This window comes from Balaenoptera borealis, assembly GCF_965194805.1.
Source record: "Balaenoptera borealis genome assembly, chromosome: X".
Taxonomy (NCBI): Eukaryota; Metazoa; Chordata; class Mammalia; order Artiodactyla; family Balaenopteridae; genus Balaenoptera; species Balaenoptera borealis.
In genome coordinates, this window is record NC_138881.1 from 53,785,047 (window position 1) to 53,797,532 (window position 12,486).

General features: G+C 39.4%; 1 protein-coding gene across 7 annotated transcripts in view; it reads left to right on the forward strand.

The window, feature by feature from the left end:
* The window catches only part of HEPH (hephaestin), an 80,433-nt gene that overhangs the window by 30,822 nt on the left and 37,125 nt on the right, over positions 1-12,486 (forward strand). For 6 of the 7 annotated variants that reach the window (XM_082376545.1, XM_082376547.1, XM_082376548.1 and 3 more), the window contains 3 exons: positions 1,310-1,521; positions 2,503-2,653; positions 5,040-5,252. In XM_082376545.1, coding sequence (XP_082232671.1) covers positions 1,310-1,521; positions 2,503-2,653; positions 5,040-5,252 — 576 coding nt within the window. The remainder of the gene's footprint in view (positions 1-1,309; positions 1,522-2,502; positions 2,654-5,039; positions 5,253-12,486) is intronic. The other variant, XM_082376550.1, reaches the window with a different exon arrangement.

Genomic DNA, 12,486 nt, shown 5'->3' on the forward strand with positions numbered 1-12,486 from the left:
TGTTAACAATCAACTCCAAGTGGTAGGGTAATTATCACACTATCCTTTAAGGTTTTTTGTATGTTTGAAAATTTAAAGAATTAGGAACAATGAATGAATAAGAAAAAATAAGTTAAAACCATCCTAAATTATACCACCATATGATAAATTATACTACAAATATCCTTATGTATGCTTCTTTGCATACTTTTATGATTATTTCATCAGAATATATATTTAAGACATGGAATTATGTCAGAGGGCACACACATGAAAATTTCTGGTACCTATGTCCAAATTGCTCTCTGGAAAAATTTTCAGTCACATCAATTTGGAGTTACATCAACAGTTACCAAGAGGGAGGACACATTTTCTTACAACTTCACCAGCAGAGGGCAGCCATTTTAATCATTGTCAAAATGTCAGTCTTGTAAGCAAACAACAACAAAACTCACTGTTACTTCTATTTGCATTAGGTTTAACATTCTTTTCAGTATTTATTTTGTATCTTACTTTTTTTTGTGGACATAAACTTTTTAAGGCTTTTGATACATCTGTCAACATTTTTTCTAAAATGGTTATTTTCATTTACACCTACCCTTTTTATAGGTGAGTGAGAGGAGTAAGTGCCATTTGAACCACTTATCACCAGAACTGATTATTATAATTTGTAAAATTTTGTTAATTTGACAGGCAAAAAAGTTATGTTTTCACTTGTACTAATTTGATTACTAATAGGTTTGAACATATAAAATAAAATTTCTGTGCATTGTTTACCATGACTTGTGTCTATTTAAGGAATTACAGCCTTAGTATCATATATACACACACACGCACACACGTACCTACATAACATATACACATCCACACAAACATGCATACACATAGAGAGGAAGATATGTTCAACAATTAAAACCATTCAAAGATGAAACAGGCTATGATGGTAGGTAGTGAATCTTCTATCTCTGGATATTTTTAAACAGAGGTAGGACTACAAGAGGAGATGAATGTATGTTTTTAAGTGAGGGATATTCCAAATACGTTTTAAAAGTCCTTTCAATCCTTGGGACCTATGAGTTTGGAAAACTGAAACCTAGGGAAGTTTAAATTTCCCCAGTTCATATCACAAGTAGTGGCAGAACCAGAAACCAAACTCTAATCTCTTGACTCCTACTCAGAATCTTTTTTAATATTCTATATTCTATGTTGCTGCTTCTCTTACTGATACTCCAAAATGCCTTTGTAGATTATGATCTTTACTCCACTGTTTGGAGATGATGATACTCACTCTAGCCAATGTGAGTAATGAATTCTATGTCTTTTCCTATAGGCTCATCCCACCCTGGCTTGGTGGCTAAGCCCTTTGAGAAAGTAACATACCGCTGGACAGTCCCTCCCCATGCTGGCCCCACTGCTCAGGATCCTGCCTGTCTCACCTGGATGTACTTCTCTGCTGCTGATCCCATAAGAGATACAAATTCTGGTCTGGTGGGCCCCCTGCTTGTGTGCAAGGCTGGTGCCTTGGGTGCAGATGGCAAGCAGGTATTGCCATGGTTTCTGGCTGGAAAGCCTGCTGGGAAGAGGATGAGGTTGGGTTGCTGAATAGGAGTTAAGCATGGAACTGGGTTCTAGAAGTGAAGGAATAAAAAAAAAAAAACAAGTTATTGAATCAGAAATTAATCGTTGGTGACTTCATGCTATCTTGCATCCTATTCTTTTGTTCACAAACACATATCTTCCTTAGTCTTTATTCCTTTCTATTTTATATTCTTCTAACATCTCCTCATTGTTTTAACCTCAGTGGCCCTTAAACCTTGCTCCTAATTCCTAACTCTGTCCTACTATTTTCTTGCCTTCTTTCATATCCAGCCCATAAATCTTAGCTGTTTAACCTTGAGCAAATTACTTAACCTCTCTTTGCCTCAGTTTCCTCATCTACAGTAAAGGGTTAACAATGGAAGAAGGTATCTTGGGTTTCTGTGAACACTAATTAAAATAATCTATATAAAGTGCTTGGCACATACCTAGTAAACACTCAGTAAATGTTACAGTAATAATAATAATATTACTAAAATTAATAATAAAATAATAGTAAGCTAGTATAATTATTTTTTCTTTTATTTTCTAGCTTCTCCCTCCCCATAGAATCCTCCACCACCCCCTCCCCGATCTTCCAGCCGTCTTTCCCCACTCCTCCCCTTAATTGATGCCAGGCTCTCTTCTATCACACTCTGTACCTCTTCATCATAATCTTGTGCCTCTTCCCTGCCCTCTTTCATACATCCCTCCCCTCCAGTCTTATCACTTTATTCTAACCCCCTTCACCCACCTGCAAATTGAAGTTACCTGAGGAAAAACTTTACAGCAACAACTGCAGCTCTAGGCAGGAGATATGGGCTTGGATCTGTGTTTGGAAAAGGAAATGGAAAATAATCAGGGATCATTGGGTTCTGGAGCTGCACAGTCCACAACTGCTGAAACTGTGGTTATTCCCCCCTCTGTTTTCTTCCACTGGGACTACAGAAAGGAGTGGATAAAGAATTCTTTCTCCTTTTCACTGTGTTGGATGAGAACAAGAGCTGGTACAGCAATGCCAATCAAGCAGCTGCTATGTTGGATTCCCGACTGCTCTCAGAGGATGTCAAGGGTTTCCAAGACTCTAATCGGATGCATGGTATGGGGAGTGCTTTTACCCTAAGCTACAACTGAGAGATTATAAGTAAAATCTAGCCTAGATTTAATCATGATCCATTCCTGAAAACGTTGATCCTATCGGTCAGCTCTTCCCAAGAGACAAGCTAAATCAAGGGATTAAACCTAAGACAACATATCTTGTACTTAACACCTTCTTGTGCTTTGTTCTGTGTTACACAGTATGGGAGACACTGGAAAAAGATACTGTAAAATGAGGATTCCTCACAAAGAATCCGCTAGAGAATGAGGAGAGTAAGCTGGGATGATACCTTTCCAGTCTTATCTCCTTCTTTCTTATAACCCACTATCCTTGCTTGCCAACCCCATAGTCCAGCCAAACAGGGATATTTTCTCTATATAGACATACCTTGTACTCTTCTGAGTTCATGCTTTCGTAATGCTTTGTCCTCCGCTTGAAATGCCCCTCCTTACATTTTTGCTCTTAGCCAGTGGAAATTCTTCTCATTCTCTAAGGCCCTACTCAAAAGCTACCTCCTCCTCATTTCTTATTACCAAATCCCAGGATGATGACACCCTCTTACTAACTACTATTGTATTTTTATCAGACTCTTTCAATAGCAAGCTCCATACACTCCAAAATATTGTAGTTATTTGTTATGTGCCTTTTGACTTCTGCTAGAGTGTAGTCTCCTTAAAGGTGAGTATTGTTTGTTGTTTATCTGTGTATCCTTTACATGGTCTAATATATAGTAAGTAGTTATTGAACTAGTGAACTACTAAATTAATGAATAGGTGGGTGGGTGAGTGAATTAATGGGGAGTCATGGTCCAAGTTTGTAAGGAACTCTCAGCATTTTGCAATGAAATGAAACTAACACCCATAAAACAATTATAAAATATCCAAGACAGACTATAATTAAGTGCTAAATTGTGTGGAACAGCTTTTAAATGACATAGCGTTCAGAAAAGGAGAACATTAATGAGGAACAATCCAGTTAAAGGATTCCTGGAAGAAGGAAGTGCTTGACTGAGCCTTGAAGTCTGAATGACTTTGCAATCAAACATTATAGGTAGGGGAAGCAGAATCAAGCAGTTAGCGATGTTTCCATCAGCATCCCAGGGGATTACCAAATAAAGTTACTCATTAAAGCTGGTTCCAGTGGATGTAGGAACATTGAAAAGGGATCAGCTTCAAGCAGGCCTCGCTGTATTTTTGAGGGGAGTATGCAGGGTGGGAGAGGGTCAAGAACGAGTGTGTTGTCTTTTGGCTCTATCTCTTGGTTCTCATTACCAGTCAGTTACATCAGTTGGAAAAAGTAATACAGTCTACAAACCAAGTTTATTCCAGTCTGAACTTATTTGGCAACTGATAAGTACTAGGTAACATGAGAGATGCTTGGAAAAAATGGTGTGTTTCATGCTAGGTCAATCTAGTGTGGGAGATAAATTTGTAAGTAAATCACTGGACTCTGTGGTAAGTGACATTTCAGAATTTTGTGGAGAGAAAAGTTTCAAGGAAGCCAGAAAGAGTGTAAAAACTCTGCTTTACAGGGTAGATGATATTTGAGCTAGTGCATGATGGATATGTAGTAATTTGCTGTAGAGGGAAACCAGAGGGAAAGTTTATTCCAGGCAAAGGGAACAGCATGTGTAAAATCAACAAGTATTTTCTAAGTGCCTGCCATGTTTAAGGCCTTGGGGATACAGAGGCAAATAGAGCTCACAGGATAATGGTGTGTATGTTGTGTGAAAGAGAGTGGGAGGATAGGTTATAGGTAGGAGTACCAGGGAGGAGGCTTTTGTGTGGAAGTTCAGGCCAGAGATGATGAGAGCCAGAAATAAGGCAGTGGGAGTGAAGATGAAAAGGAGGAAACAGATTGAAAGCTGAGGAAGGAACCTTGGGGAACTCCAACACTTTACAGAAGCATGAAGAATGAGTACAAGATGGAGGAGGAACATTCAGAAAAGTTATAAGAGAACCAGGGACATACGGTGCTACAGAAGCCAAGGGAGTGGAGTTTCAAGAAAGTGGGAATAAGAAAGATTAATACTTGTGTGTGTGTGTGTGTGTGTGTGTGTGTGTGTGTGTGTGTGTGTGTGTGTGTGTGTGTGTGTGTGTGAAAGAGTTGTGGGAGTGCAGAGTAGTTCAGTTTTGCCAGGATGTGAAGTATGGTGGAGGAGGGGCAGCAGGTAAACCCGGAAAGGACAGTAAGGCCCTCGTCCCAACGAGGCAGATCTTCATAAGTAGAACTAAAGTGGCTTAGGGAAGAAGGCAGAGGAGTTGAGAATGACTCAGAAATTTCAAGTTGTGGGAAAACTTAGTACAGAGCTGATGCCATGCTGCTGGCTGGTGCCCAAGTAGTCTGGTCTCATCTCCCCATCCTGTCTTGTGTTTTTGTTTTCCAGCCATTAACGGGTTTCTGTTCTCTAACCTGCCCAGGCTGGACATGTGCAAGGGTGACACAGTGGCCTGGCACCTGGTTGGCCTGGGCACAGAGACTGATGTGCATGGGGTCACGTTCCAGGGCAACACTGTGCAGCTTCAGGGCATGAGAAAGAGTGCAGCCATGCTCTTTCCTCACACCTTTGTTATGGCCATCATGCAGCCTGACAACCCTGGTAAGTGCTTTAGCAGCTGGCCCTAGGCTGAGAAACTTTATTGGGCATTGGGCTGGGTGAGGTGGGGGGCTGGTGAAGAGAAAAGAAAAGTCATGTTGAGGGTACTTGGGAACTTTTCAAAACAGTTGTGTCTTCTCCTTCCTCAATGTGTACTCCATGTTTTGGTTATTTGGATTCTCTTCTCAGTTGCAGGCAGAATAAAGAGCTGAGGAAGCTCTTTTCTGAAACAACAGGAGAGATGTAGGGATGCTGCCCAGCATCAGGGCAATTCTTGTATAAGCAGAGGGTAGACTTGGTTACATAGCCCCTTGGCCATGTAGAGATTCTATAGATTTAACCCTTGCATTGGAAAAGAGGTCCATGAGATGTACCTATAAGTGCTTCCAACTCTGATATTCTGTGAGGATTTTTGCAAACTTCTGGTGGGAGTGGGGGGCGAAGTATGCTGTAACAGTTGCAGCCTAGGAGTCAGAACACAGGAGCTTCTAGTCCAGGCTCTTTCATTAACTTGCTGTCCATTTATTGTCTAATTAATTCCCCTCTCGGTGGCTAAATTTCTTCCTTCTTTCTTTTTTTTTGTTCATTCTTCCCCCTCTCTCCCTCTCTTCCTTTCTTCTCTTTCTTCCGCTGTCCCTCCTTCCTTCCCTCTCCTCCTCCCTTTCCCCTCCCCTATCCTTCTTTCATGATGAAATTTGACTAGAATGTTTCTTCAGATTCCATCTGTGTCGATATTTCATAACGTAGCAGTAATTTCTCTTTTTGTTGTATTTTTTGATTATGTTTTTAGCATCTTTATTGGAGTATAATTGCTTTACAATATTCTGTTAGTTTCTTCTGTATAACAAAGTGAGTCAGCTATATGTATACATATATCCCCAAAACCCCTCCCGCTTGAGCCTCTCTCCCACGCCTCTACGTGGTCACAAAACACCGAGCTGATCTCCCTGTGCTATGCAGCTGCTTCCCACTAGCTATCTATTTTACATTCGGTAGTGTAGATATGTCAGTGCTACTCTCTCACTTCGTCCCAGCTTACCCTTCCCCCTCCCCATGTCCTCAAGTCGATTCTCTACATCTACGTCTTTATTCTTGTCCTGTCCCTAGGTTCATCAGAAACTTTATTATTTTTTAGATTCCATATATATGCGTTAGCATGTGGTATTTTTTTTCTCTTTCTGACTTACTTCACTCTGTATGACAAAATCTAGGTCCATCCACCTCACTACAAATAATTCAATTTCGTTTCTTTTTATGGCTGAGTAATATTCCATTGTATATATGTGCCACATCTTCTTTATCCATTCATCTGTCGATGGACACTTAGGTTGCTTCCATGTTCTGGCTATTGTAAATAGTGCTGCAGTGAACATTGTGGTACACGATTATTTTTGAATTACGGTTTTCACACGGTATATACCCAGTAGTGGGATTGCTGGGTCATATGGTAGTTCTATTTTTAGTTTTTTAAGGAACCTCCATACTGTTCTCCATAGTGGTAGTATCAATTTACATTCCCACCAACAGTGCAAGAGGGTTCCCTTTACTCCACACCTTCTCCAGCATTTATTGTTTGTAGATTTTTGATGATGGCCATTCTGACCAGTGTGAGGTGATACCTCATTGTAGTTTTGATTTGTATTTCTCTAATAATTAGTGATGTTGAGCATCCTTTCATGTGTTTCTTGGCACTATGTATATCTTTGGAGAAATGTCTACTTAGGTCTTCTGCCCATTTTTGGATTGGGTTGTTGTTCTTTTGCTATTGAGCTGCATGAGCTGCTTGTATATTTTGGAGATTAATCCTTGTCAGTTGCTTCGTTTGCAAATATTTTATCCCATTCTGAGGGTTGTCTTTTCATCTTGTTTATGGTTTCCTTTGCTGTGCAAAAGCTTTTGAGTTTCATTAGGTCCCATTTTTTAATTTTTGTTTTGTTTTTATTTCCATTTCTCTAGGAGGTGGGTCAAAAAGAATCGTGCTGTGATTTATGTCATAGAGTGTTCTGCCTGTTTTCTTCTAAGAGTTTTATAGTGTCTGGCCTTACATTTAGGTATTTAATCTATTTTGAGTTTATTTTTGTGTATGGTGTTAGGAAGTGTTCTAATTTCATTCTTTTACATGTAGCTGTCCAGTTTTCTCAGCACCACTTATTGAAGAGGCTGTCTTTTCTCCATTGTATATGCTTGCCTCCTTTATCAAAGATAAGGTGACCATATGTGCGTGGGTTTATCTCTGGGCTTTCTATCCCGTTCCATTGATCTATACTAAAACAGAAATATAGTAATTTCTCTTTGCAGAGCCTAGGGTGTATTCTTTTTTCCAGGCAGTAGGTGGCAATAGTGTTTGTAAGAAAAATCTCTCAGTTAAATGCAGTTCCCACTAAAGTTTTATTTTAGTTCTGTAAATTCCATTCATATTTGAGAAAAAAAATCCTTAAACAAATCAAGTTTCCTTGACAAATTAATAATTTCAGCCTGGCACTGGGTTTGACAAAAACTTGACATAAAACAGGCCACTTGGGTCCTCATTTCTCCTCATCTACCTAGGATACTTTCTTGGTCAAGAAGAGTTGTTGTTAGCAAATTAGAAATAACCATTAATGGGGCTGAAAGGGACAATAGAATTAAGTGCTTGTAGTGAGTGCTAGGGTGGGGAACTTCTGGAAAAGAAAGACCCATCTCTCTAGCCTTGGTCCCAAAGTCAAACCCTAGGTTTAATATCCTTCCTATGAAATTAGCCAGGCTCCCCAGCCAGGTCTATATGCCTCTGTGGGGCTCATTCTTACTCTGGATGAGTGAAATTATTTTTGTGCCACACTAAGGCCCAAGGAGAGTGACTGTAGATGGCTTAAAAACATGGGAGGAGAGGCAGTGAATGGGTTTATAATGGTAAAGGCTTAAAAGGTTAATCTTGGTCAAGATTCCTGAGTTTTCTTATTAGAAAAAGCCCAAACTCTTTTTACCTTTGCATTTTCCAGTCCTTTCAAACTCTCCTCTTTCTGAACAATCCTCGAGTCATAGAATGTTGAAACTGGTACAGCCCCTTCAAGATCATCTTTCACTCATTTTGCTAATGGGTGGAAGAGACAGAGATCTGGAGGGGGGAAAATGATTTTCTCATGTTAGGAATGTTGGCTCTATGTTTTTTTTCCCCTTTTGCCCCTTCTCTATCAACCCCTGTTGATTCTTACTTCTAGGTAATCTCTTTAATCTGAAGTCTCCTTCATTCTACCTTGAGAGTTTAGTCTCTGATTAAGACTGAGAGAGACCATTGTGAGTAGCTCCCCAAAGACAGGACAAAATTACCAAATTAATGGAAAAGCCAGAACCAGAATCTGGCTTTGGAATTCTAGAAAAAGGGGTAGCAATGAAGATTGGTAAATATAAATATGCAATTAAGCAGCTTTGCAGATGACTTAAAACATCACCATGGAGATTCAACTTGTTGTTTGCTGGATGCTTACCATTATGTTTAACAAAACAGAAGAATAAATTCCCAGAAAAAATGCAGCAAAATGCTAGGAGTGTGAGTGTTGTGGGTTTATTGGTGACTTTTTTTAATCCTGTTTTTGCTTTGCTTTAAATTCTAATAATATTTTAATTTCAAATATTAATTACATTTAATATAAATGATGATTTTGCACTTAAAAATGTCCCGAATAATACACCTCAGCTTTTCCAAAAGAACCACTGATACTAGAGCTTTGATAGCCAGGGAAAGTGGCAGAAAAAGAGGTTAGAGCTTGTAATGTGCTATTTTCCACCAACTTCATGTAGATTTCTCAGCAGCAAAGAGAACATTTATTACTGCTCTGGTCCGTCAGAGTTTCTTTTCTCTCTTTCACCATTGGAGCTCATTCTTTATTCATTTATTTTTCCCCCTTTCCCACACTCTTTTCTTTCCCCATTACTTTTTCTCCCTTCTCCTATTTTTTCCTCTTCCTCTTTCATCCTTTCTTTTTGTTTTGCTTCTCTCCTTTTTCTATCTCTCTTCTCTTTTCCCTCTTCTTTCCTTCATTCTTCCTTTTTTTCATTTGTCTCCTATCTTATCTTTTATCTTCCCTTCTTTTCATTTTCTCCTTGCATTCTTTTTATCTCTCTTCTTTCTTCCTTTCCTTCTTTCTTCTTTCCTTCCCTTCTCTCTCTTTTTTTCACTTCTTTTTTTCCTTCCTTTGATTTTTCCTACCTTTTTTGTTTCTCTTTTTTATTTTTGTTTTTAATCTTCTTTTCTCCTTTTTCTTTTATCTTTATTTCTTTTCCTTTTCCCTTCTTCTTGTTTCTTTTCTTCTTTTTCCCTTTCCTTTAATCTGTATCTTTTCACTCTTCTTGTCTTCATGTTTCTCCTTTTTTCTTCCTCACTTTTTATTTTACCTTTCTTTTACAATTAGATTTTCCCCAGACATAGTAAATATCTGTTTTCTTCCACTTTTTGGTCTAGATGCTAGGGATGTGAGGATGAATGAGGCAGTTCATAGTTAGTGTGAAAAGGAGAAAGGTATGTAAACAATATTCACCATGTTATGATAATGCTATCAGCCAAGGGCTATAGTAACACATGGGAAGCTATAATAAGTTCTGCCTGACTTGTGGAGTGAATCTTTCCTAGAAAAGCAGACATTCAAACTGAGCGTTTAAAGAAGAGTTAACTGTTACCAGGCAAAGAAAGGGGATGGGTGGTGAAGAGGGTATTATAGGCAGTAGGAACCACATGGGCAGTGACTTGAAAGCAGCATCTGCTTAGAGAAGGTTACATAGATTGATTTTATTCAATGGTTCTCAACTAAGGGGGTATGCTAAAAGGTGTTTGGAAATGTGTGGAGATACTTTTAGTTGTCAAATGACTGGGGATATGGGGGTGTGATACTGTCATTTAGAGAGTGGGAGTCAGAGATTCTCAAGCTTTCTGCAATATGTAAGACAGTCTTAAACAATGAAGAATAATCCCACACAAACTGCTAGTACCAGCCTTGTTGAGGAACACCAAGAAAAAAGGTTTAAGAGGAGGTAGAGCAGGGGGCCCTTGAAAGAGGTGATGAGAGCCTGACAGTGGGTGGGAGCAATAGGGATGGACAGAAGTGGCAGAGTTAAGGGATATTTGAGAGAGAAATGACAGGACTTTGCTGAGGGACTGAGCAGGAAGAAAGGATGTCTGAGGTTTTCGTTTGGCTTGTGCACTAGATGGATGGTGGTGTCATTAACCAAATGAGCAAACACAGAAGCAAGGAAAGGATAGTAAGGTTTGGGTAGAAGCACTCATTTGGGGGCATGGTGAATTTTAAATTTCTTGTGAAGTCCAAGTGGTGTGGACTTTACCGTAGATAGCTGTGGGTAGACATACAAACATTGGAGGAAAAGTCCAGGCTAGAGAGAGAGATTTGAGTATTTTCATAGTCGAAGTGCTTTAGCATGTAAAGTTATAGGAAATAAAACTTAAAGCAAAAATCAACATTTAAGTGTAGAAGGGAGAAGATAAACCAGGTTAAGGAGACAGAAAAAAAGATTGGTCACAGAGGTAGGAGGAGAGTCAGATGCCAAGGGCAGAAGAGCGTTGAAAAAGAAGCAATTTGGGGACTTCCCTGGTGGTCCAGTGACTAAGACTCCACACTCCCAATGCAGGGGGCCCGGGTTCAATCCCTGGTCAGGGAACTAGAACCCACATGGTGCAACTAAAGATCCCATGTGCTACAACTAAGACCCAGTGAAGCCAAATTAATAAATAAATTAAAAAAAAAAAAAAGAATCACCTTGGACAACAATGTCCATATGAGATGATGTGATAGTCCCAGGTCACATGATTCTCCCAAAAAGACTTCTATTTTTCCCATTCCCTCCAGTGATCATCAGACTTTCTTCTCCATACCAACCCCTAAGCTATGACGTTTGGACAGTGTATACAGTCATTCATTTGTACAGAAATTCATTCACTCAACACATATTTATTGCACACCTCCCATGTGCTAAGACTGGGGTAGAGAGGTGAAAAGATAGACATGATACTTACTCCCAGGGGAGATCTACAACAAACACACAAAAACACACACATAAAATAATAAGATAATTTCAGATCATGATACATGTCATGAAGGAAATAAAATACAATGGTGTGCTAAACTGACTGGAGCTTTAGAGAAGGTATATAGGGAAGACCGCTCTGAGAATGCGACATTTAAGATCTAAGTAATGGGGAGGAAGGAGCTATATGAAGATCTCTGAGCAGTATATTCCGAGCAGAGGGACAAGCAAGTGTAAATGTCTCAAGGTGGGAATAAACATGGTTTGTTCAAGGGTCAGAAAGAAGGCCAGTATGGTTGGAGTGTAGTGAGCAAGGAGAAGCCTAACATCGTATGAAATCATAGAGGTTGGCAAGAGTCATATTATATAGGGCCTTATAGACCACAGTCAGGAACTTGAATTGTATTCTGAGTATGAATGGAGCATTTAAACAAGGGACCAATGTGCTCTGGATCATATTTGTTAAAGAGGACCCTGTATCTTGTTTGGAGAATGTTTGAGGTGGGAGGGAGAAACAGAGAAGACAGTTGTGAGACCATTGAAGTTTTCCAGGTGAGAGATGATAGTGGCTTTGACTAAGGAAGTGAGAGTGGAAACAGAAGGATGACTGTGAGGGAAGAGATGATAGGATTTATTGATGGAATAGATTTGGGGGATAAGGGAAATAGAAAAGTCAGAAAGTAGATATGGAAAGAAAATATTAGATTTTTTTCAAGAAGTCTATAAACTAGTGGAAAGGACTGTTTTTTTAAAGAGAGGAACACTTAGTCCTTAACCATGTGATTTAGATGTAAAGTGTTTTAAGAGTAGAGAGGCCAAGAACGTAGAGTCCAATGTGGGCCGGAGTAGTCAGCGAGGACTTTCTAGAAGAGATGAAGCATGAATTGGGTCTTGGAGAATGAGTGAACTCTTATAGATATTTATGGGGAAGGGGATGGGCAGGTCTATTCCAGAAAAGTAAAAATAACATGAGTGAAAATTCCAAGATAAGAATGAGATATGTGAGAGGGGCCATCAGGGACAGATTTAGTTAAAGCACTGGTTGAGTTTGGGACAGAGTGGTAAGTGGGATTGTATCAATAGTTTGGAGCTAGCTCATAGAGGCCTTTAAAAGCCAGGAGGAATTTGTAGTGGTGGTATAGGCAGTCAGCAGTAAAGGAAGGAATACTGGGGAAAATGTTAAAAAGTTACTTTCTCCTGATCAATATTCTATGAGCCTATGTGT